The 21,759-nt window shown below is 36.6% G+C and overlaps 1 protein-coding gene across 15 annotated transcripts in view; it reads right to left on the reverse strand.

Annotated features, from left to right (window-relative positions):
• Window positions 1–1,237: 1,237 nt before the first annotated feature.
• LOC117323345 (ankycorbin-like) overlaps window positions 1,238–21,759 on the reverse strand; it is a 108,478-nt gene continuing 87,956 nt past the window's right edge. For 4 of the 15 annotated variants that reach the window (XM_033878508.1, XM_033878505.1, XM_033878519.1 and 1 more), the window contains 10 exons: window positions 18,504–21,021; window positions 18,187–18,207; window positions 17,074–17,147; window positions 16,379–16,462; window positions 15,232–15,458; window positions 9,371–9,510; window positions 8,813–9,010; window positions 7,587–7,640; window positions 6,418–6,429; window positions 1,238–4,163 (listed from right to left, as the gene is read on the reverse strand). In XM_033878508.1, coding sequence (XP_033734399.1) covers window positions 3,976–4,163; window positions 6,418–6,429; window positions 7,587–7,640; window positions 8,813–9,010; window positions 9,371–9,510; window positions 15,232–15,458; window positions 16,379–16,462; window positions 17,074–17,147; window positions 18,187–18,207; window positions 18,504–21,021 — 3,516 coding nt within the window. In that variant the 3' untranslated portion in view covers window positions 1,238–3,975. Of the gene's footprint in view, window positions 6,430–7,586; window positions 7,641–8,812; window positions 9,011–9,370; window positions 9,511–15,231; window positions 15,459–16,378; window positions 16,463–17,073; window positions 17,148–18,186; window positions 18,208–18,503; window positions 21,022–21,759 lie in introns of all 15 variants that reach the window. The other 11 variants (XM_033878512.1, XM_033878507.1, XM_033878506.1 and 8 more) reach the window with 11 other exon arrangements.

Consider the following 21,759-nt stretch of genomic DNA (forward strand, 5'->3'; position numbering starts at 1 on the left):
AGAAGAAAAAAACAATGTTAAATATACTGAAATTCAACCAAACAACCTTCGTTTTATCAGGTTACAATAGGAATTTTGATTTCCATGTTTTAACTTATATCAATCACGCTTGTTGGCCCAGATGGAAGCGCACGAAGGGCCTTACTGTGGGAGGAAACCGGAGTACCCAGGGAAAACCCACGTGGTCAGGCAGGTGACCCCATACCTTTTCACGTCCGATCGGGGAGTGGAACCCCGGCCGCCTAAGTAAAATGCATGTGTGTTACACTGTACCACTGTGCCACCCGACCACCCATCAGCGATGGATTGTCTCCTTGTATAAAGTTTCTTATTCTAGTATGTATTCATGTACGTTACCTATTTTTAATCCATGTTGAAACTTTCATGACCTCAGCTGACTACGTTCGAGGATTTTAGGAGGCTTATATCTGAAGGTCATTGCGCGTGTGGGTGACCAGCGATACTCTCCAAGTAGTTCATCGTAACAAATATCCACTTTAAGTCCGTATTTGAGTGTACTGAAACGCTAACAGGTTTCTGAAAGCATATTTCTCACATATCGTTCACATTTTATAACTAGGTTATTGTCATTAAAAGTGTATAAAAACCATACAAGTCATGCCCGGTCTCACACTGTACCGATCAGGATTGTGTTAAATGTAATATGAGCTAGTCAAGATTTAAATTAAAAATATCTTAGCATTAGGTGTATTGCTTGACACCTAGGATGTAAAGGGCATCGAATAAAAATGCCAGGTAATTTCACTTAATTATACAAGTACTTTACTTCAAAGACATATACACAAATCATTTTTGTTATTTGACAATGTCTTAGTGTGTATAATGAATCCAAAATCAGCTGTTTTCCGGACAATAAAGAATGTTCCGCTTACACCTAAATGCATTTTCACTTTTGCTATATTGCAGAAAATTGAATTGTAAGTTAAATGAGCCATCGTGGACCAAAACCAACATCAGATAAAATCATTTACAATTTGTTCGTACTTTTTAGTAAAGCAACATTATAAGCAGTCTTAATATCTCCGCATATTTTACCATACTCAAGTTGGGAGCAACCCTAATATAAACAGATGACTTACAAGTTGTATCATAAAGGCGGTAACTAGCAGACATTGACAGGCAGACAGACAGGTACATGTATAGTATATGATATAACACTAACATCCCCTGGTGCGTAGAATTTACACTGCATCACAATATAAGACAAACGCCATGGTAAATTGATAGTCTTTATTTGTACTAACACAGTAACACGAGTACTGCCTACCGCTGTATTTATGTCAGTATTATGCATATAGACGTGAAAATATCACAGATATTGGACATTATATATTATCATTAGCATATCACATGTTCTGATCACAGGAGAAAAATAATTTATAACAAGACATATACAATTCTCAGCAACATTAATATCTTCATCAGATTTGTCTGTTTTCAAATTAATATGATTTAATTTCAACCCTGTCATTGATTGTCTCACCATGTCGAAGTATTATTTCAAACTAAAAATCTGCAAGAATGACATTTTTTACATCTTAGTATTCTCCCTTGACAGGATTTTTATTTTATTATAAGCGAAGCGAGACGATTTTTAATTAAATATACTATCACCTCTTAGAAGCAACTGCAGAACTAGAGCTCAATTGAAATTACAATAAAATTTGTAACCGAAGAATTGATGGTGTTTCATATGAACATATTTTATAACATCTTTTTGCATTATCAGGGACAACAAAGTAAATGATCAATGACAATGAATATATCATATTTTTACAAACAAGTATCCTGAATACGAAAATACATTACGAACTCAAGGATAGACCATACGTAAAATTGATTATTGTTAAGTGTTTAATCCCAGGTATAATCTATGAATTCCTGCGAGTTAAATCTGAATACAAATCCACAAGACTCGATACAAATCATATCACTACAATATGTTTGGTTATCCTCTAAACTTTATAATTCTAAACTTGGTAACGGAACCATGACTGGGAATTACTGAACTCGTGGTATGATAATTCTAGAGACATCGCTGTTTTGATGAAAGTCTGTGGGATATGGGACATCATTTCACACAATAAGATGGCAGGTAGATAATTTCCCGGAGAATAGTGATTAAAAATGTTTAAATCTTGTTCCGAAATCGTATATAATTTGTGTATTATGCTGTGTATGCAGTGTGGTGCAATACAGTTTATATTAAATAAAAGCATTCTTCTATATGACAAATCATTATTCCGAGATGATTTCGTTTACGACATGAAACGTAAATTGCCCACTATTCAAAACCATTTCTCATACCAAAACGTGAAATGCGATCCAAGAATGTACATTCTTTCCATCCGTATTATTCTTCATATTTCACTTGGCAGAAACATACACGACACTGGTAAAAAGTTCGAGAGAAAGATGTTTCCTATAAAGTGTTAATGAACAAGATTCTGAAACTGTAACGATCTCCGAAAACTACAATGTATTAGCAAAACGACGAGTGAATTGCATGATATTCCGTCTCTTAGCACTAACGCCAAATGTTTAAATATATAAATTATATATCCATGCATAAATAGAAATTCCAATTGATATATTACAGAACTTCAATCAAGGATCATCTGAGATATAAACTACGTACACTAGTAGCAGTGATATAATGGAAATAGAAATACATTTTCAGATTGGACTGCAATGACAATGATTCCACTAAGGTTCTAGGAATATATTTGCTCAATCTTTGATTCTGAGTAAGTCATTTGATAAATTACGTTTCAGACATATCTTAAATAACGTTTCTGTGAAAGAGATGATCACTAAAAATTAGAAGTTTCTTGAACAGTGAGTTATATTATGGCACCAAATAAAACCAGGTATGAGTTCACAAACATCCTCAACACACACTCGCACATAGAAAATATTTGAACAAATATATTTAGAGCTGAAACTATATTCAAACTCACTACATTAGTCAATTCGATTATATAATACGACTTACTTAGCATACTATGATTGGTTATATAAAAGAATTTCAAATCTCCTGATTGGTTTGTCTACTTATTTAGCTATCCGCTGCTAACTTTGCTTTAAAAAAACAAAACTTTTAAATTGTTTGAAATTAACTTGATAAGATAAAAAATAATTTGTTAGTCTACTGAACATTAATTAGAATTATTAGTTCACATGATTTCTTCTATGATAACATAACAGACTCACGTCATTATCACAGTTTAGGTGTAAAAATAAGACGGGTGCTTTTCACACGGATGTCTACAAAATATTTAAATGTTAACAACGATACAGTTTCTACATTATATACATTAACTCTTTTTTTGCAATTAATTGATCGCGAATATTTGTACATAATAACGTATAAACAGACAATGTATCTAACATAATGGATCTATAAATCATATGTTAAAAAGATAATCACTTATAACAATAATATAAATAAGAAATATTTTACAATAAATAAAAAGCAACCACGGTCAAGTCAAATAAAGAATAAGTTATCACAGAGAATAGAAAAGCAAGTTGTGTAACAACTTGTTGGAAAGCACGATTTTTCGAATAAAAATCATCCACAGAAGTAGCAACAAATGCTCCCGGAAATACATCAAAATCTTCAATTCTGAACAACTACAGTATGTATATGACTATACCAAATGTATATTACGTCTCATTCAGTGAGATATTTAAACGAAAGTCAAAAGGTCCCTTCCCTCGTATTTCAAAGACGAAATAAAGGTTTCATGTCAAATCATGTTTTATGTAAGACCGTTTCCGGAAGATACGTTTTCCCCTTCATTATTTTGGCATTCCTTTCCACGAATTTCGAGTCCGCCACTGTTCTGGTATTGAGCACATTTAACGTTAATGCCATTGTATCTGTAAGAATTGACCACGAAGACATTTCCACCTCTAAAATTTTAATAACATGTCTAACTAAGGCGTTGGTCATGAAGACACTGGGCCCAACAAACGTTCGTCATCCATAGTAACATTCCCACTGCTTCGTGCCGCTATAGAGTAAGCCTTTTTCATTTGTTTTTCCTCTTTTAATGCTTCATCGTACACTTCTGGTTCCACGAACACAAGTCCCGCCCGAGGCCTTAGAGAACCATCAAACTTCGGCGTCCAGTTGGCTAAAATAAAAACAGTGACATAAGCACATCTTTCCTTGTTAGATATCTGCTTGTAAAATAAAGATCAAATAAATCAATGAATGAATGATATAATAAAAAGATGTCCATCAACTTCATGATTTGGTACTTTACAGTGTGAACCTTTGCTCGATGGTAAATAAACTTGTTATTAGTGAGATGTACTTCAAAACATACATAATATACCGATATGATTAGTTGTACTTCTTCTGTTTATGAAATTATATAAATACATCAACTCATCACCAATGTGTCCGTCATATCAATGCATCATGTAACTCTTTACTAAATCACAACCTATTCCTATTCCTAACCATGACATTGGACTGAAATCAAACTAAGTTTATTTTCTAACCCGTCACCAAAAAATTCCACAGTAACCTAAGTTTCTATGATTAACCTTTGATAAATGTGTGTGTTCACTGTTTAACAGTGTCATATGTATTGGAATGTTAGTAAAAGAATAAGGTTAGTTCAAAGGGAAGGCACATTATTAATAGATAAAATTAAAAATATATTTTTTTCAAAAAATCTGTAAAACAATCAAATTAATGGGACATGTTAAAATCACACAAACTAATAATACATATTTCACTGTAATTGAAAATGATCTGATAATGAAGCGAGGTTGTCTCCCCTTATTTCAAATACCGAAATTAAATATTTGAAGGGAGATAACCTCTATTACGGTGATAAAAGCTCGCCATGCAATGCATCTACAATATCAATCTGGAATGCGGTATCAAAATGACACTCAACAATATAATATAATAAGCAAAACCAGCACTTATAATAATGAAATACATTGAGTTTTTCACTCATTTAATTATGTATATATATATGAACAGAGACCCGAAAGTGCACTGTTATAAGATTAGAATACCATCGCGATGTTAGGGTAAGCAAACGGCTGACTTATTTCATTGTCATCCTCGTGCTGTAAGCACTATTCACCGACATTATCTTTCCATGAAAGAAATTTTATTTTAGTTTCTAAATTTAGCACGAAACCAAATTCAGCTTTTCGTCATGATAACACGTCATTACGCACAACTCTGTGCTCTACGAATATATATACTTCATATAATTAAATTTTATCAATCAAAAACATATTTCTGTCCCCAATGACTAAAGACGCTTGTAGAAAGCGTGACGATGATTGTTACGGATTTGCAAAAATGGACACGAAATACAAAAATTCACTCTACAGTAATTGTATCATGAAAATCATGCCTGATGAAAATGTTAATTACATACATATTAATGTATTACTTGTCATGTATCTAACCGTTCGCTTACCCGTTTATTACCATATTAAGATATCGGTTAGTCTATTGCACCATGCATCAATAAAATTGAATAAAATGAAAAGCATTGAATTGCTAAGATTTGTCAATAATAACACGTATAATATAATCTGTAAACTTTTGCTGAAAACAAAGCACCATGTATATAGTATGTCAATAGCTTTCTATAGGTTCAATTACTGCATTAAAGACAAATACCAAGCATGCACAACACTACTGATTATTCATTACAGGGCCATGCCACATTTAGTATATCTTAATGTAATACGGTTTGGTATCATTGCAGTATCATATTTTTGATTAAAAGGGGCACTATTAATAGGAACCGTTACATCCTGAAAATCATATTATTTAAAAAAAAAAACATATCAGTGTTTTAAGTTTATATATGAACAACAAAAAACATGCTTAAAATTAGTATCGTTCCAACAATATTAATCATGAAGGTTATATCTTCCAACAAAATTATAAATATAAAAGTTAGGGGAAAATACACAAAGGGATATTTCTGTATAACATGTTTTACAAAACTAATAATATTAATCTTCCAAACTTATATTCCCATCAACGTTTGTGTAATTATATACTTTCAAATGAATTTTAAACTTGCAACTTATACACATTACATTCAAGATACGAATGTTATTTGATACAATCTTATCTCAAAACATTACGCGTACAGTAAAAAGAACACTTGTGAACAAAACAATCTTCTACTTTACTTAAAAACTATTTTTCAATTGGTCCCTCTATAGCAACCCTTTTTCATAAGTAACCTCAGTTAGATAAAAGAACGTTTATAACCAATAACTTAGACCTGAATCCTCAATTTAGATATGTTAACAAGGGTGGGTAACTTTTTTATTTGTTACAGTTAGTTGTCTACACATGCAGCATATCACCGATAACGAGTTGGCAACGCTACATACCTTCACTATGATCTACAAAGACAAAGAGGAGACAGAGGATCATTAGTGGGCAAGTATACGGACAGGCACAAGTCAAAAGAGGACCATAATATGTATAGTTACTGGACAGATGCAACTGGAAACTACAGCAGCTGAAAGCGCTAAATATTAGAGAATATAGTCTAAAATGGAAAATGTGTAATATAATTTCCCGTAAACATACCAAAATGAAAAATATATATATATATCAATTTCCCGTAAACATACTAAGTCTTTGTAAACCTTTCCGAAAACAGTTCCATCGTATCAAAATGCAATATGCTAAAAGAAAGTGGACAGTCTCGATATCCTGTAATTTGTTTACAATCTTATTGAAATAAGTTGAAAGTGCATGCATATTTTGTCATAGATAATCTTGTGATACAATATTTGTAATACAATCTTCAATTAAACCATGATTTCTCAAACAAATGTTGTAGTATATTTTGATGTAGCAGTGAAAGCCATAAATCGACTTTAAGCTTGTGAAATTTGAAATTCTAATAAGCAAATAAAACCGTTTCCGTTTATATATATTAAGCAATTATTTGCACGTAAGTGTCTGCTATTTGATAAGAGATTTTTCAAAGAGTCAAAAGAAGGACTAGATACCAGATGAATTCATCAGGTTTCTTATGAATTAAGAATTGAGTTTGACTTGTATTCATCAACTATTTACACTGAAAACTATCTCAACCAAAGTTCACGGTCGTTTTTCAAAATTATGAGTATAAGAGTCTCGATATAATAATTTCTTTATAAACATGTATCAACAACCCGAAAACGAATGCAGCTTTTTAATTAATTTCAGTGTGAATAATTATGAGTCTCCACCTGTAGAACTAGATCACGGCATTAGACAGTTTGGTGATATCTGCACATCCAACATTGAATAAAGTGTAAAACCCTGGTCTTCAAATTAATTTCCACAAAGAAATATATTTTTAACTAAAGTTTGCCCATCTTGAAATATGTATTTAAAAAAGTGTCTACACTGTACTTAATTAAAAATTGTCAGTATTCGAATGTTGGAGGCGCAGATACCAATACTTGAAGGCAGTAAACGAAGTTTGAAGGAGGAATTATAAACAATAGAAAAGAAGAGCGCCCGAGTATCATGCTGATGTTGGAAGACTTATCCTCCTGTCTACCTTGCTCCAACAAGCCTCTATGTACGAGCCCCTTTTTACTCTTCACCTTGTTACCTGTCGACGTAAGCGTGTAAAACATATATGACGTGATTCATGCATTTACAATTCCGTGATGTATGTATATATCAAAGCTGTAAATAAAATCTGATTCTTAAGATTTCAACTGCTAATCAGAACTCCGAAGTTTCATTATTAAAATTGACGGCAACGGAGTACATCTTTTCCCATTTCTAATAAATGAGAACTGATAAATATTTCAAAATTTGTAAACCCGGATAATTTTGATAACCAAAGATGATATCAATATTGCAAAGGATTATTGGGACTAAAGCCTTGTCAATATTGCACAGTATTATTGGGACTAAAGCTACAATATTCCAGGTAGCAATAGTCAACATCTTTTAAACAGTGCTTTTTGATCTGATACATATATATTTTAAAATAAGCTTTATACTCATATATTTCATAATAACAATGTATATACAATGTACATAAATACAGAATAATAGCCAACCACCATATCTCAACTTTGTATTCTTCAGATTTCACATGTTAATTTGTTGTCAAAAACGCTGATCATGCAATCATCAAGATGTCTGATACAGTGGAATTTATATATGAAAACAGTATTTTCTCAATAATTTCATCTAGAATATCTGAAGAATACAAATACACTTTGCAATAGACAGTCTGTTTTAAAGAATATACTGGTCGCGGAATCACAATGACATACACTGTTTGGTTCTGTAATCCCTTGTATCACGAAATATAATGTTTCATTGTTCGTGTGACATCAAAATAAATATATATATTTTAGTTAGACTTTAAGAGAAATGTTAACCAAATCATCAAATAACATTAGGACAAACAACGAGGAATGTTTTGTGATTCTATGCCTGGTAACTTTGATAAGTAGCGTTTTGTTTTTTTTCCTTGGGATGAATCTATCCTGACATTAAACTCAAATTTGAATACCATTTACGTTTCAAGTAAAATTTGACCACAAATGGAGATCGATCTCTTATCAAATTGATGGTATACATGTCCTTTAATGATTTTGATATTTGATTCAATCCGACATCGTTATACAATAAACGTTATCATTAGCACCAGAACACGTGAACATAGGCCCATTATTTCTACTTCGAGTCACTTTCAAATGTAATTCTTTAAACAGACGTATCCAATTATTCATGCTGTTAATAAGCTTCTACACGCATGCGTACCGAATGGATAATCTGGATCTTTCTTTACCCTCCTCATTCCGTACTCCGTCATCTGAACAGTAATCTCACGATCCATACCATACTGGGCTTGAGACATACCCCCGCTGGTCATCGTAATCTGGGACTTCGGGCGTGGTGTCGATGTATAAGCAATTCGTGGCGTAGATGACTTAAAAGAGTGGGCTTTACTATTTTTAACTGAAAGAAGAAATCGTATCCTGGTTGGAATAAAGATGACAATGTTCATGATGTAAAATTCTAACCAAATCACTATATCAATCCTTGTTACATCACCATATCAATTCACAATTATCCCTGATTAATGGTCACATCACCATATTAACCCAACTTAGTCCTAATCACAACTATATCACCATCAAAATATGATTATCTACGCCGCATTAGCGAATATTCATTTAAATGAATATAACATTTCTTCTGAGTAACCATGTAAGTATTTGATAAACATGTTATCAGTAAATATAATCAACTAATCCAATACCATACTGCAGTGGGGAAAAAACCCTTTTATACTGATTTTGATAGACTTAGACTTACTATCTGAGTAATTCTGATCCGGTCCGTAGACCCTAAGAAGCTTCCGCCTCAGCTCCTCATTCTTCTTTTTGTGCCACTCTTTATATTTCTCCCTTCTCTCCTTCTCCATACTTTCAGCCTGGGACTGGGCTTCGTCACTCCTGTAAGTTTATCAGGCAGAAATATATACTACAGTCCACCCAACAGTACAAAATCGGAACTCATATATTATCAGGCAGTAGATGCAATTAATCAGTAATAAATCATCAAAAGTTTCAAATGTGTATTTTGATTAAACAATGGTAGTAGGGAATCACGGCATTGACTACTTGGTATAATGCGATGGTAAAACTTTTATAATTTTAGGTGGTCAAAATTGTCCTTGTCATTCTTCCTACAATTGCTATATGATGTTGATAAGATATGTTAGAATCGCATATCAACATTCGCAAATCTCCCAATAAAAATACAGCAACACAACATATGTCAAGATTATACAAGAGGCCCAGGGGCCTTAACGGTCATCTGACTCTAAATTAAAACCCTTATATTATTGTAGTATGCATTCTCTGTAGCAAGTATATAGTGGCACTGTTGGCCATGGTGGCCATCTTGGATTTCTGAACACCCCAATAAATAACAACACTTGGTGTGGACCATCTCAGGATCATTTCTGGTAAGTTAGAGCTGAATCCCACCGGTGGAATTTGAGAAAAAGTTTGAAATAGGTGTTGTTCAGGAAAACCATGATTGCGCAATCATGTTACAAAATGGCCGCCATTGCTGCCATGTCAAAGTTTTTACGAGGCCAAAAAAATAACAAGACTTTGTTGGCCCTGCTTCCTTAACATCTTCACCAATTTCCAGCTCAATGGCACCAGTGGAACTGGAGAAGAAGTATAAAATGTGTTTTTCAAGATGGCTGTAATGGCAGCCATCTTGGATTTCTGGCCGACCCGATAAATAGCTACACTTGGTAAGGACCATCTCAGGATCATTTCTGGTAAGTTAGAGCTGAATTCCACCAGTGGAATTTGAGAAGAAGTTTGAAATAGGTGTTGTTCAGGAAAACCATGATTGCGCAATCATGTTACAAAATGGCCGCCAAATTGCTGCCATGTCAAAGTTTTTACGAGGCCAAAAAAATAACACTATGTTGGCTCGCCTTCCTTGACATCCTCATCCATTTCCAGCTCAAAGGCACCAATGAACCTGGAGAAGAAGTTTAAAATGTGTTTTTCAAGATGGTGGTTATGGTGGCCATCTTGGATTTCGGACCGACCCGAAAAATAACGAAAAATAACAACACTTGGTCGGAATCATATCAGGATCATCTCAGGCAAGTTTCAGCTCAATAGCACTGATGGAACTTGAAAAGAAGTTAAAAATGTGTTTTTCAAGATGGCGGCTATGGCGGCCATCTTGGATTTCGGACCGACCCGAAAAATAACAACACTTGGTCGAGATCATATCAGGATCATTTCAGGCAGGTTTCAGCTCAATAGCACTGGTAGAACTTGAGAAGTTTAAAATGTGTTTTTCAAGATGGCGGCTATGGCGGCCATCTTGGATTATTGACCGACCCGAAAAATAACAACACTTCGTTGGGATCATATAAGGATCATCTCAGGCAAGTTTCAGCTCAATAGCACTGGTAGAACTTGAGAAGAAGTGTAAAATGTGTTTTTCAAGATGGCGGCTATGGCGGCCATCTTGGATTTCGGACTGATCTAAAAAATAACAACACTTGGTCGGGATCATATCAGGATCATTTCAGGCAAGTTTCAGCTCAATAGCACTGGTGAAACTTGAGAAGAAGTTTTAAATGTGTTTTTCAAGATGGCGGCTATGGCGGCCATCTTGGATTTCGGACCGACCCGAAAAATAACACACTTGGTCAGGATCATATCAGGATCATCTCAGGCAAGTTTCAACTCAATAGCACTGGTGGAACTTGAGAAGAAGTTTAAAATGTGTTTTTCAAGATGGCGGCTATGGCGGCCATCTTGGATTTCGGACCGACCCGAAAAATAACAACACTTGGTCGGGATCATATCAGGATCATTTCAGGCAAGTTTCAGCTCAATAGCACTGTTGAAACTTGAGAAGAAGCTTTAAATGTGTTTTTCAAGATGGCGGCTATGGCGGCCATCTTGGATTTCGGACTGATCTAAAAAATAACAACACTTGGTCGGGATCATATCAGGATCATTTCAGGCAAGTTTCAGCTCAATAGCACTGGTGAAACTTGAGAAGAAGTTTTAAATGTGTTTTTCAAGATGGCGGCCATCTTGGATTTCGGACCGACCCGAAAAATAACACACTTGGTCAGGATCATATCAGGATCATCTCAGGCAAGTTTCAACTCAATAGCACTGGTGGAACTTGAGAAGAAGTTTAAAATGTGTTTTTCAAGATGGCGGCTATGGCGGCCATCTTGGATTTCGGACCGACCCGAAAAATAACAACACTTGGTCGGGATCATATCAGGATCATTTCAGGCAAGTTTCAGCTCAATAGCACTGGTGGAAGTTGAGAAGAAGTGTAAAATGTGTTTTTCAAGATGGCCGCCATGGCCGCCATCTTGGATTTCGGACCGACCCGAAAAATAACAACACTTGGTCGGGATCATATCAGGATCATTTCAGGCAAGTTTCAGCTCAATAGCACTGGTGAAACTTGAGAAGAAGTTTTAAATGTGATTTTCAAGATGGCGGCTATGGCGGCCATCTTGGATTTCGGACCGACCCGAAAAATAACAACACTTGGTCGGGATCATATCAGGATCATCTCAGGCAAGTTTCAACTCAATAGCACTGGTGGAACTTGAGAAGAAGTTTAAAATGTGTTTTTCAAGATGGCGGCTATGGCGGCCATCTTGGATTATGGACCGACCCGAAAAATAACAACACTTCGTTGGGATCATATAAGGATCTTCTCAGGCAAGTTTCAGCTCAATAGCACTGGTAGAACTTGAGAAGAAGTTTAAAATGTGTTTTTCAAGATGGCGGCTATGGCGGCCATCTTGGATTTCGGACTGATCTAAAAAATAACAACACTTGGTCGGGATCATATCAGGATCATTTCAGGCAAGTTTCAGCTCAATAGCACTGGTGAAACTTGAGAAGAAGTTTTAAATGTGTTTTTCAAGATGGCGGCTATGGCGGCCATCTTGGATTTCGGACCGACCCGAAAAATAACAACACTTGGTCGGGATCATATCAGGATCATCTCAGGCAAGTTTCAACTCAATAGCACTGGTGGAACTTGAGAAGAAGTTTAAAATGTGTTTTTCAAGATGGCGGCTATGGCGGCCATCTTGGATTTCGGACCGACCCGAAAAATAACAACACTTCGTTGGGATCATATAAGGATCATCTCAGGCAAGTTTCAGCTCAATAGCACTGGTAGAACTTGAGAAGAAGTGTAAAATGTGTTTTTCAAGATGGCGGCTATGGCGGCCATCTTGGATTTCGGACTGATCTAAAAAATAACAACACTTGGTCGGGATCATATCAGGATCATTTCAGGCAAGTTTCAGCTCAATAGCACTGGTGAAACTTGAGAAGAAGTTTTAAATGTGTTTTTCAAGATGGCGGCTATGGCGGCCATCTTGGATTTCGGACCGACCCGAAAAATAACACACTTGGTCAGGATCATATCAGGATCATCTCAGGCAAGTTTCAACTCAATAGCACTGGTGGAACTTGAGAAGAAGTTTAAAATGTGTTTTTCAAGATGGCGGCTATGGCGGCCATCTTGGATTTCGGACCGACCCGAAAAATAACAACACTTGGTCGGGATCATATCAGGATCATTTCAGGCAAGTTTCAGCTCAATAGCACTGTTGAAACTTGAGAAGAAGCTTTAAATGTGTTTTTCAAGATGGCGGCTATGGCGGCCATCTTGGATTTCGGACTGATCTAAAAAATAACAACACTTGGTCGGGATCATATCAGGATCATTTCAGGCAAGTTTCAGCTCAATAGCACTGGTGAAACTTGAGAAGAAGTTTTAAATGTGTTTTTCAAGATGGCGGCCATCTTGGATTTCGGACCGACCCGAAAAATAACACACTTGGTCAGGATCATATCAGGATCATCTCAGGCAAGTTTCAACTCAATAGCACTGGTGGAACTTGAGAAGAAGTTTAAAATGTGTTTTTCAAGATGGCGGCTATGGCGGCCATCTTGGATTTCGGACCGACCCGAAAAATAACAACACTTGGTCGGGATCATATCAGGATCATTTCAGGCAAGTTTCAGCTCAATAGCACTGGTGGAAGTTGAGAAGAAGTTTAAAATGTGTTTTTCAAGATGGCCGCCATAGCCGCCATCTTGGATTTCGGACCGACCCGAAAAATAACAACACTTGGTCGGGATCATATCAGGATCATTTCAGGCAAGTTTCAGCTCAATAGCACTGGTGAAACTTGAGAAGAAGTTTTAAATGTGTTTTTCAAGATGGCGGCTATGGCGGCCATCTTGGATTTCGGACCGACCCGAAAAATAACAACACTTGGTCGGGATCATATCAGGATCATCTCAGGCAAGTTTCAACTCAATAGCACTGGTGGAACTTGAGAAGAAGTTTAAAATGTGTTTTTCAAGATGGCGGCTATGGCGGCCATCTTGGATTATGGACCGACCCGAAAAATAACAACACTTCGTTGGGATCATATAAGGATCTTCTCAGGCAAGTTTCAGCTCAATAGCACTGGTAGAACTTGAGAAGAAGTTTAAAATGTGTTTTTCAAGATGGCGGCTATGGCGGCCATCTTGGATTTCGGACTGATCTAAAAAATAACAACACTTGGTCGGGATCATATCAGGATCATTTCAGGCAAGTTTCAGCTCAATAGCACTGGTGAAACTTGAGAAGAAGTTTTAAATGTGTTTTTCAAGATGGCGGCTATGGCGGCCATCTTGGATTTCGGACCGACCCGAAAAATAACAACACTTGGTCGGGATCATATCAGGATCATCTCAGGCAAGTTTCAACTCAATAGCACTGGTGGAACTTGAGAAGAAGTTTAAAATGTGTTTTTCAAGATGGCGGCTATGGCGGCCATCTTGGATTTCGGACCGACCCGAAAAATAACAACACTTGGTCAGGATCATATCAGGATCATTTCAGGCAAGTTTCAGCTCAATAGCACAGGTGGAAGTTGAGAAGAAGTTTAAAATGTGTTTTTCAAGATGGCGGCTATGGCGGCCATCTTGGATTTCGGACTGATCTAAAAAATAACAACACTTGGTCGGGATCATATCAGGATCATTTCAGGCAAGTTTCAGCTCAATAGCACTGGTGAAACTTGAGAAGAAGTTTTAAATGTATTTTTCAAGATGGCGGCTATGGCGGCCATCTTGGATTTCGGACCGACCCGAAAAATAACAACACTTGGTCGGGATCATATCAGGATCATTTCAGGCAAGTTTCAGCTCAATAGCACTGGTGAAACTTGAGAAGAAGTTTTAAATGTGTTTTTCAAGATGGCGGCTATGGCGGCCATCTTGGATTTCAGACCGACCCGAAAAATAACAACACTTTGTCAGGATCATCTCAGGATCATTTCTGGCAAGTTTCAGCCCAACAGCAGTGGTGGAACTTTTGAAGAAGTTTAAAATGTGTTTTCAAAATGGCGGCTATGGCGGCCATCTTGGATTTCGGACCAACCCGAAAAATAACAACACTTGGTCAGAACCATCTCAGGATCATTTCTGGCAAGTTTCATGTGAATCCCACTGGTGGAACTTGAGAAGAAGATTGAAATGTGAAAAGTTTACGGACGGCGCACGGCGGACGACGACGGACGAAGCACGATGGCTATAGGTCATCCTGACCCTTCGGGTCAGATGACCTAAAAATCCAATATTACATACATGGATTCCTGGATGAGCCACTGGCGTTCCTTTTTAGTTGAATTGCCTGACTTGAGGCGTTCCGTAACATCTCTACGGAAATCGTTCTGGAGCTTATCATTCACTTTCTTTGCTTCATTGAGACTGTCTGAAGTCTTGCTGTGTACAGACTTCAGTGACTCATCGGTTTTCTTTGCAACCTCTTTCATTCTGTCTTCCACTGCTTCTCGCTCAGACATTTCAAATTCCTAAATCAAACCAATTGCTCACTTTAAAAATGTTTTTCCTTAAGTTGTTTTAAAATTGGTGATAATGAAATCAATTTGCGCTGAATAAACATTCAAAATGGTTTCTGAAGAAGAAATCATCTGAAGCATTTCAATTTACATTTACTTTTTCATAGAAGGAAAAACGGTTCAACAGATAAAAAACATCTTATGGAGACAGATAATCTTTTCCAGTTTCACTTGTGATGGGAAACGACAATTGATTCAGAATGCTTACATCATAGATTGCTATTCATAGCCTCAGATGTTGACTAAACATGTGTAAGTTAGTAAGGTTAAGATTGCATATGTATGGCAATGCCAACGTAATATGTGAATTGTGCAGTGGATACAAAAAGCAGTTATAACAGTTAGTATATCAAATTACATGACTGTTAACATTAGCTATGTGTATTGTTGTTTGTTTTAACTATTTTCAATGAAATTTCAGATAAAACGCTATGAACGGATCATGAAATGTATAAACTTGTTGAATATGTATATGAAATAGGTCAAATTCGACTTTTGACAATTAATTGTTGCTGATGACAACGAAATATGATCAGCTGTAGAATTAGATAATGTGTGTTTTGGTGAGGGTATGAATTAATTTGCCCAGAATATCACGAAGCATTTTGTGCACAAGCTTTTTTTTTTTAATTTATAAGTGGCCAAGTGCGACCTTTGACCTTTACCAATGACCGATGACCATCAAAATCTAATGAGGCGCTGAGACAGATGCTATGATATTATGGCTTGAATAAGACGCCAATCTGCCCAGGGGTTCATGAGATATCTTAAGCATGCACGCCAACGCCAAAAAGTGATAATGATATAGTATACACCCCCTTTACTAAGTCGGGTATAAAAAAGGGAATCGGTTCCCTTCAACATGAGTTTACCTCTTTAAATCTTAATTCAGCGTATCTGTTGTCCACACTACGTTTGGCAGAGTTTGCCGATTTCTCCGATCTAGTAGGCTGAGTCTTGAGAGCAAGAAAAAAACATAAAGCTCAGGGTGAATGAAAAGTGGTCAACTCAGATGTTCCACCAGATCAATGTGTCTATGTAAAGATTAGGATTCGAAATTCGCCACATGGCACATTCTTTTACATATATATGCCAAATGATATTCGTCAAATATTAATTTGAAGCCTAACTGCTTACAATTGATATAAAGTATGTGTATGGCTTTACTGTTTTAATATCTAAATATATAATTCTACAATAATATGCATTATTATATTATTATTCATGCAGTAGGCATGATGGATCCAGGATTTCCGCAAGAGCCTGCGGCTATTTTAAGATAAAGCAATGATTGTTTTTCTCTTTAAATCTGAGAACAAGCGAAAAGAAAAGAAAACGCATCTATAAGAATGCAGAAAACCTGTTTTCTTGTTCTAGGGATGAATGACCCCTGGATCCACCATTGTCAAACGTGAAAATGTTGACATTTTTATATGCATAATATCAACAATTGCAACGACACTTTTGTGACATTATTAACTATAACATTTATCAACAGTTAATTATTATCAGTGAACATGAGAGCTACATGCACCGTGCAGCATGCGATATACGAGGAGTTACCTACCCTGACAGTGTTGGTAGCAGATCGTAGTCCGGTCCTGTCATCCTCGTAGAAATGTGAAACAAACTGGAGTTGATCTGTTAACGAAGTCAAAACAAGAATTCTTCACATTACGGGGAGGTTAATGGAAGGTTTACATGTTATTGACAGCATGCTTAGGGGTGACAGTAGGTAAATATAAAGCAAAACGTCCAGGTAATTGTAAATAATTTACCTGGGTGTTAAATGCAACAACATCTATGTACTTACTGTTTTATATGTGGCGGGTCAGTATTACAATTATTACAATATATAAATGAAACTGTTAAAATAACGATCATTTGCAAATATACACAACATCATTACAATATGAAAAGCTAGAAATTTACATGCACATGCAGAAATATCTAAAGCCAGAAGCTGATTTAGCGAAAGTGTAAATGAATATTTGACAGATGAGCAGATGTAAATACAAGTTGTTTTGTTTTATATATAATACAGAATTAATAGGATTGGTGTATTATAGAAGTATATGTTTGAATTGTGAACACACACACGCCAATACAGTGAACTTAAGAGATTTCGATTATATACTCTAGTGGGAAACGGGTTTCTTTTACGAGACTGAAGTTTCACACAAATGTATCAAACTGATTGTTTCCGACGAGTGTGCATGTTTGATAACCATTTCCAACAGAGACATCTGAAATTTAATTTTGTGTTCAATACACCGCAAGTGCGAAAGAGAAATTATCATATTTGCTGCAGCAAGGTGCATATAGGTTATTGATAATGGAATTTTTAGAAACGTATGTGAGCATTATAGAAATATTCTTCATTCTCATAGAAATTGCATTGAAATCATTCAATGTTTTAACAAGATTTTGTAATTACATCAAAATGAAAACAAGGAAATGGATTTTTGATTTATGCATAACTTATGTAATTAAACTTGTATTTTCAAGCACAGAAATAATCTAAAAATAATTCTACTTCAATGAAAAAATAAAAAGGAAAATCAAGGATTCTACTGAAATGCATTGATACAGTGACACTAATTTGGACGGGTAAAAAAGACAATATCAGATCAAACTCAAGTGAGCACTCCCAAATCATACTACACTCCGGTATAAATACCCTCTCTATCCTCAAAGTTATCTGAAACAAACAGTTTGTATTGTACTTCCTACTCATCCCAGGCCTTCTCTGTCCCGAGACCTTTCTGTGCAAAAGACCAATGTGGAGCAACTTGAAATGCCAAAACAAGGCAGTGATAGCTGTAAAAATATTCATGCAACTCACCTTCAAACATTATTCAAATTGCACATGAATTAATTTTGAAGATTTAAAGTGTTCCGAAAACAGTCCACTTAAATATAAATGGAGAGTTTTCCATTTCCATGCTGAAACAGAATTCAACAATATTGTTGATGAACGGAATATATATGACTTACCTCGGAGGTAGCCTTCCCAGTCCTCGAGCACCTGCGAGTCGAGTGTACTGTCTGCATCATGTGGAGCGTTGTTTCTGTATACGTCCATCAGCTTACTGAACAGAACCACGTCGTGCATGGGACCCGTGTAGATCTGGGCACGCTTAAGTTGATGAAGCTGTCTAACCATGCGTCGCTCACTCTGGTACCGACGCACACTTTCTTGTATGGAGTTCACACATCGTCCAGTACCTCGGCGGGTACGTAAAATTGAGTGTTCAAGATCATTAATTTCGTCTGAACGATCCATCTCTACAAGTCTTCCGTTCAATTGACTATCACGATCACGAGCTAATCTCTTTTTGTCTCTGATTTGTTTGTGAACACCGACAGGTTTAGAAAGCCGATCAGGATCATACACACCGGCTACCTGTCGATTTCTTAGTTTCCTTGTCCTATTTTGTAATCTATTTTGTGCACGTTGTTTACGAGACTTTGGTTGAGCATCAACATAATCTCTTTCATCAATATCTTCACCTGATGAAAGGTCTGGCGAGTCACTCCTTTCAAATGTTCTTTGGCGCGATGGTTTCCGGGAATTCGTCAATAATCCCTGACTAATTCTACCATCAGTAGGAACCTTAGAAGGCGACTGTATTATACGCTGTCTGCTTTGTGGTTTCTCTTCACGGTTTGTCTCCGATTCTGCTCGTGATAAACTTCTCCTTGCAGCTGCTGCTCTCAGTGCTTCTGCTTCTGATTCTGGAGAATCTTTTGGAACCTCAAATTCTCCTTCAGACTCCTCCTTAGAAGCAGTCCTGACACGAGATTTAGGCTGACGACCTGGTGAGGATTCTCTACTGACCACCTGATCACCTGATAACTCTGTCTGGCTGCCACTCTGTCTGGTGTGCTGTTTCTTTGTCTGTATCCCTGTGTCTATTGTCTTCGGTTTTTCTTTCTCTTCCTTTCGATCTGTTTGAATTCCAACCTCTTCCTTTTGAACTTCTGAAACTTCCTTCTTATCCTTGCCTGCTGCTAAAGCTGCTGCTAAGCCTACTCCAGCTGCCCCTGCCGCTGGCGCGTGTGTGTGGTCTTTTGCTTCAATTCCAGTTTTACCACCTTTTTGTGGAGTTGCTACTCTTAATCCTTTCTTATTAGCTACTTCCCTTTTCTTCTTTTCTTCTTCTCTAAGTTTTTCAGCAGCTTCTTTCTTTTTCCTTTCTTCTTCCTTTATTTTTTCTGCAGCTTCTTTCTTTTTCCTTTCGTCTTCCTTTAATTTGTCTGCAGCTTCTTTCTTTTTCCTTTCTTCTTCCTTTAGTTTTTCTGCAGCTTCTTTCTTCTTCCTTTCGTCTTCCTTTAACTTTTCTGATTCTTTTTTCTTCCTCTGTTCGTCGAGTTCCTTTTTCTTTTTTGCCTCGTTCTGATCTTCTTTGGTTTTTTCCTGTTTTAATTTTTTGTTCTTTTCTTCTTCAGCTTGCAATGCTGCTGCAGCTAACGCAGCAGTGTCTTTTTTTCCCGTGCCCTCTCCTTCCTCTTCTTCTTCTTCTTCTTCCTCAACAGTATCTGTATTTCTTTTCTTGCGATGAACTCGTCCTCCTGCTGTTTCAACAGTCTTCCCCTTAGGCTGTTCAACACTTTCTTTTCCTTCCTCTTTTTTACCCTCCTCCTCTGAAGATTCTTGTTCTGAATCAGCTTCTACACCACTATCTCCGCGACTGTCCTTCTTGCCTGCCTCTTTGCTTCCTCTTCGCTTTACCTTTACAGCAGTTGCAGCTGCTGCAGCCGCAGCAATACGTGCAGCTTCGTCGTCCTGCTCAGAAGATTTTCTGCTCTTTTTACCTTCTTTCTCTTTGTTGTCTCCAGCTGTTTCTTCTTCTTCCTCCTCCTCTCCCTCAGTTTCCTCGCCCTTCTCTCGTTTTCCTTTTCTTTTAGCACCAACACCACCCTTTCCAAGTGGAACAGTTTTATCTACGGTATCCTTCTCTTCCTCCTCTGAACGACTTTCTTTTCTCTGTTTTTCTGAATCTTTTTCTTCCTCAGTTTTGCCTTTTGTTTTCTTTTTGTCTGTTGTTTCTTTCTCTTTGCCCTTTTTGTCTTTGGCTTTGAGACCAACACCAGCAGCTACTAACGGTTTCACTCCTGGGTCCTTGGCATCCTCTTCATCCTCATCTTCCTCTCCATCTGATTTCTGCACGTCTTTTCCCTTCTTTTCTGTTTCTTTGTCTTTCTTTTCAGCTTCCTTGTCTTTGGTACCCTTGTCTTTATCACCTTTACCTTTTTTATCTTTAGAAGGAGAAGCAACTGGCGCCAAGATTACATCTCCTTTCTTATCATGTTCAGCTTGTTCCTCCTTCTCTCGCTCTTCTGGTGTACTCTCAAGTGTGAGAACGCTACGACGGGATTTAGCTGACTTAGACTCACGCTTTCCAGTTTTGTCTGGATCTGTGGATGAATTTCCACCTTTTCCTTTTATATACTCTGCTGTCTCTTGATTGCCCTTTACCACAGCGGCGTCGTAGGGAGTGTATGTTTTGTCCTGTAAAATACAAAGGGAGACAAAAGTCATAATTATAATGGAAATGATAAATGTTTAATGTTCAAGCAGATATGAAACACACAGAAATACAAGTTCACTCATCATTATTCCAACAAACAAAATTTTTTTAAACAATTTATTCTAATAACAGAATTCTGTGTTATAGTATCAGTTAAGTTAACAGTGGATAATTAGCATTTTATTTTACATCAAACAATTAACTAAAAACGGATGGTAGTTAATTGCCTTACACAAGAGAAAATGGTAATTTTTCCGTTTGTTTACCATGTACATGTCTGATCTAATTCATGAACAAGTTTTAAATACATATGACTTCAAGAAATAAAACTAATACAACTAATGATGACATGATGAGATCATAAAGACAGATTTACAGAAGTTCCAAAACTTGTTTCTGAATCCAATTTGTACTGTAATTACTGAAAGTTTGATATTATACTTCATAAATTAATGTAAAAAGAAACAGTTGATGTAGGACCGCCGGATGGCCGGACGATGGACGCCGGACGATGGACGCCGCACCACGGCATAAGCTCACATGCCCTTCTGGCAGGTGAGCTAAAAATGAAATATTAATGAAGACATAATCCCCTATTTTGTGATGAGATCAATGGGATACATGAAATATCAAAGTAACAAGAAAATTAAGATGTTATGGAAAATATATTTGTGGTATTCATGATATTCTAATGTATTGGAAAACACATGTACAAAAGT

The sequence above is a fragment of the Pecten maximus genome, chromosome 3, assembly GCF_902652985.1.
Source record: "Pecten maximus chromosome 3, xPecMax1.1, whole genome shotgun sequence".
Classification (NCBI taxonomy): Eukaryota; Metazoa; Mollusca; class Bivalvia; order Pectinida; family Pectinidae; genus Pecten; species Pecten maximus.